The sequence below is a fragment of the Medicago truncatula genome, chromosome 3 (assembly GCF_003473485.1).
Source record: "Medicago truncatula cultivar Jemalong A17 chromosome 3, MtrunA17r5.0-ANR, whole genome shotgun sequence".
NCBI classification, from domain to species: domain Eukaryota; kingdom Viridiplantae; phylum Streptophyta; class Magnoliopsida; order Fabales; family Fabaceae; genus Medicago; species Medicago truncatula.
In genome coordinates this window covers 42,840,601-42,844,984 of record NC_053044.1, presented here as the reverse complement: position 1 = coordinate 42,844,984, position 4,384 = coordinate 42,840,601, and the positions used below count along the sequence as shown (strand labels likewise).

The 4,384-nt window shown below is 34.1% G+C and overlaps 2 protein-coding genes across 3 annotated transcripts; one reads left to right on the top strand and one right to left on the bottom strand.

Moving 5' to 3' along the window:
* Positions 1-399, top strand: LOC112420242 (uncharacterized). The gene has a single exon (XM_024778991.1). It carries the CDS (start codon positions 1-3, stop codon positions 397-399), a length of 399 nt encoding a protein of 132 aa, XP_024634759.1.
* Positions 400-1,482: 1,083 nt separating this feature from the next.
* Positions 1,483-4,167, bottom strand: LOC11422680 (WEB family protein At4g27595, chloroplastic). Of its 2 annotated transcripts, none has more exons than XM_024778292.2 (2): positions 3,854-4,167; positions 1,483-3,373 (listed from the first exon to the last, which is right to left on the bottom strand). In XM_024778292.2, the coding sequence occupies exon 2, from the start codon at positions 3,336-3,338 to the stop codon at positions 1,629-1,631; it is 1,710 nt and encodes a 569-aa protein (XP_024634060.1). In that variant the 5' UTR covers positions 3,339-3,373; positions 3,854-4,167; the 3' UTR covers positions 1,483-1,628. The 2 variants fall into 2 exon arrangements, with proteins under 2 accessions (XP_024634060.1, XP_003601925.1); XM_003601877.4 differs by having other exon boundaries at positions 1,483-3,368; positions 3,854-4,166.
* Between the last annotated feature and the right edge of the window lie 217 nt (positions 4,168-4,384).

Below are 4,384 nucleotides of genomic sequence, written 5' to 3'. Positions count from 1 at the left end.
ATGGGAGGTTTTGTGCAGAATCTCGGCCATGCTTCTGCTATTGTTACTGAAATTTCAGCAGCTATGTACGCAATTGAAAAGGCGGTGGACTTAGGTTTTTGTAATATCTGGATCAAAAGTGACTCTTTACAGCTTGTTAGCGCCTTCAATAAAGATGATAATGTTCCATGGCAAATTAGAAACCGGTGGAATAACTGTAAGAATATGGCGAAGGGCTTGAAAACTATATGTACGCACATTCCTAGGGAGGGGAACCAAGTAGCGGATGCTTTGGCTAAAAATGGACATGGCTTGCCAAGTTTTACCACTCAATGGTGGAATGATCCCCCTTTATTTTTAGAAGTTTTGCTTTTTAGAGATAGTACTGGATTGCCTTTTTCTAGGCCTTCCTCTTTGTAATCCTTTTAATTTGTATTCCGTTCAGGCATCTCCTGGCCTTTTTATATCATTTTAGTGCTTTGATAAAAAAATAAAATAATGCATCACTTGATTGGTCCACACAGCAACAAACCTTTCCTTGTGCAAACCCAATCAAGTTTCTTTAACATAATCAACAAATAGGATAATATCAGTACATACTCAAAGTTTTGCAAGTGTCCCTCAAAGTGTTGCATTATCCATTTATTTTTAACAAATAGAGAGGATTTTAACTCCACTTCTGCACACTACTAGAAAAGATGATCTTTTTCGACAAATCCATGACTGACTATTGGTTTCAACCCTTATTGTTTGCACTTGGCTATAACACTTTTGTCAATATGAAAAAAGCGTAGAAAATTAATTGAAGTTGGAAATACAACTTCAATTGCATTCATCATGACAAGGTCTCTATCAATCACAATAACTTTAGAAATTAGTCTCTCTGAGGTGAACTATCTAACATTTTGGAATGCCCAAATAAAATTATCTTGTTGTTCATGTTCCAAATAAGCAAAAGCTGCCGAAAAAGATAACTTTGTAGATGTTACATCAACAATTTTAAGCAATGGTTGTTTGTACCTATTTGTTTTGTGTCAAGGATCAATATCAAATGAAACATGTTCAATAACTTCACTGAATCAAGATGTGTCCAAAATACGGCACTTGCAACATCCAAGTCCTCCCTCTTTCTTGTCAAATACATATACTTTGCACATTCTATTAAGTTCAATAGCTGCTGCATTTTTGTGTAAGAAACTCTCAAAGAAGATTGATAAGTACTCCATGCCTTATATTTGGGTAGTACACGTGAGATTATCTTTGTTCAATCTTTCAATGTACCAGATATGAATCTCATTGTCATGTGGTACTTTTTCGTATCATAATCTATTTTTCCTCTTCATTCAAATGTCCCAAATAAGGATGACCTTTTAGGGTATTTTCTAATTCGTCTTAGGTGGTCTAAATGATTGTTTTAGTTTGATTTGGGGGAAATTATACGCCACTTTTCAAACAGGTATTCAAACAAATAAAATAGAAGAAACCAACAGACACGAAATAGGGTCTCAAAATAGGTGTACGTATAATCTGTGAAATTATGTACACATTTTTTTTAAACAAAAATTATGTACACATTAAACAAATGCACAAAGTAAAACAATATGAACAGTATTACAGTCTAATTGTATTTAGTCACTGTGTAATTTGCATTACGTTTGTAGATGTTCTTCATTGGGAAGTTCTTTTCGGGTATTATTATTAGTAGCAGTAGTAGTACTTTTTCTCCTTATAAGATCACCAAATCTTCTCAGCAATGCTTTACTTTTTCTGTTGTTTCTATCAGCCTCAGAATCATCAAAATGTGATTCATCTAAATGATCAAAATCTTCATGAATTCCCATTTCAACATGTGTTTCTGAATCAGGTGAATCGTCCTCCACTTCATCAAATATTGAACCCTTTAGTGTATCATCTTCTACAATAATTTCTTTATTAACAACCTCTTCATTATTCCCCCCTTTGTGTTGCTGCTTATGTGGTGTTATCATGTCTTTTATATTAAGACTAAAAGTTTTGCTTAAACTTTTTGATTCTTTAGGCTCCTTATGATGTTGTTCTCCTGAGTGATGATGATGCCCCTTTGTTTTTGTACCTTCCTTTGTTGTTAAATATTTCTCTAAATCTTCGATTCGAAACTCTTTGGTTGATGTTTCTGATAGCATTTTCTTCAACTCTTTGATATTCTCAAATGATGCAGCTTCATGAATTTTCAACATCTCATTCTCATGAACAAGCAAACTCAGACTATCTTGTAATCTACCATTTTCAGCTTTTGCAATTTCGGAAGCTTCTTTCGCAACATTAGCTTCATTCAGAGCTTGTTTTAGTATGTCGCGCAATTTTTGATTCTCTTCCTTTGAAACTTTTGTTTTACTCTCAGCTTCTTGAAGCAAATCTAGTAATCTTGATGTTTCTTGTTGTGCAAGCAACCTTTCCTCATCAGCTCTTTTAATACAAGTAACAAACTCAGTTTCTTTTCCATTCCATGCTAAAAGTGATTCTTCAGCTTCTAATCTCAATCTCTCCGCGGTGTTTTTGAACCTCTCAGCTTCTTTTCTTGTCGCGTCTAGAAGCTCTTTGTACTTCTCTTCTGTGCTTTCTAACATCGTTTTCCAACGCTCAGCGTCGCCTTTTGTGTGTTCTAGTTCAACTTGACTTAAGGTTAGTTTTGTTTTCACTTGGTTAGCTTCTGTTGCCACTTCTTTTAGTGCGAATGCTAAATCGTCCATTGCTTTCTTGCTATTCTCTTCCGCTTTTGTTGCTGATTTCAATTCGCTCTTAAGCATATTCAATTGTTCAATTAAATTTTCCGCCTTCATAGATTGTCCCTCTCCAACACCCTTTTGAGTTTCCTTTACCTTGATCTTTGGCAACTCTTTCTCAGTTACTTTCTTATCCTCTAAATCTTTGATTTTGTTTTCGCCTAATTGAAGTGTCTTTAATTTTTCTTCAAGAGAACCAATTTCAAGCTTTGACTCTTCAAGTAAAACCTTATTATGTTCTAGCTGTTTTGTTTGCATCACCAATGTATCAAACAAATTGGCTTCTGATTCTTTTCTTTTTTCCAATTCTGCCTCTGATTCTTGAAGTTTCCTCTTGTACTCAGACAACAAAACATCTTTCTCCGACAATTGTTGTTCATGTTTTAATGATATTTCACTATGGTTGTTTTTTGGTTCTGAAACCTTCTTTGCGGCAATTACTTCATCAATCATGTCATTGGTTTTCTCAGCTACCTTTTTCATTTCTATGAGCTCATTGATAGCTCGACCTTTTTCTTCTTCCATTTTACTCATCTGCTCCTTAGTTTGACTCAACTTGCTATCATATTGCTCCATACGATGCTGCTGTTGCATCATTTGAACGTTGAGAATTTATATGATCACAGGCTATCCTTTTCAAAAAAAAACACAGCCATAAATAACAACAAAGCAAAATAAGTATCTATTAATTAGGTAAGCAAAAAAAATACAGAATCTATTTTGTTAAAACAACAACTCCGTTTCGAAAGAATAAAGAAATGATCAAGGGAAACGAAGAACACACGATGTTTGGTAATGAAATTGGACTAGTCATACCTATGCCTATAACTCCTTTTTATCATGATTTCAAACTTATGGATTACATAGTACAACTTGTATGTATATAATTAAAGCGATCATTTACAACACTATCCTGCAACCCCGCACACCTCAACAAAAGTTTAGGTCGCCTGCCCACTTATTAGTAACTACGAGCCATACTCAACAAATATATAAGCATAAAAAGTGTCAACTCAACAATCAAGCTTACAATTATCACGCAAGAATGAAAAGAAGAAAAAAAAAACAAGAAAAGATAAACGTGTATTGATAATAAAAAATCTAAGACTCACATGGATTTGGTGGTGTTGTTGGAAAAGGAATTGATGAAACAAAAGAAAAAATTGAATCAAGAACGTGAAGTGCAGAAAAGAAGGTAATGAATGATTTGAATAGTTAATGATAGGTAAATCATGAATTTAGGAAGGGTTATATAATTAGAATGTTGGAAAAGTAATGAGACAGGAATATAGGAGAAAAAGAGCAAAAGAACGTGTGTACTAGGTTGACGGGGGTTACCTTGTGGTATAGGAGGCTAAGTGAATGAAAATGAGAAGAAAAAATAGTTTGGAATTGGAAGATATATTGGACTTTTGACGGAATCAACGTCGAACCAACCAATGTCCTTAGTCGTTAAGAATAAAGCTTCAAGATTAACTATAATATTTTTCTAATTCAATTGCTGCAGCTTTCAACCGGCTCACATACACCGTCTCAAACCAACAATGTTAAATCCTCTCTCCCTCTCATATCAACCGTCTTTTTAAATAGAATAATGTTTTGTGGACCTTGAGCGAGAAATAGATAAAAAAATATGAAATGAT

Bases quoted from the DNA above. Each gene is read 5' to 3' on its own strand.
- LOC112420242 (XM_024778991.1), top strand. From the start codon at position 1: ATGGGAGGTTTTGTGCAGAATCTCGGCCATGCTTCTGCTATTGTTACT.
- LOC11422680 (XM_024778292.2), bottom strand. From the start codon at position 3,338: ATGATGCAACAGCAGCATCGTATGGAGCAATATGATAGCAAGTTGAGT.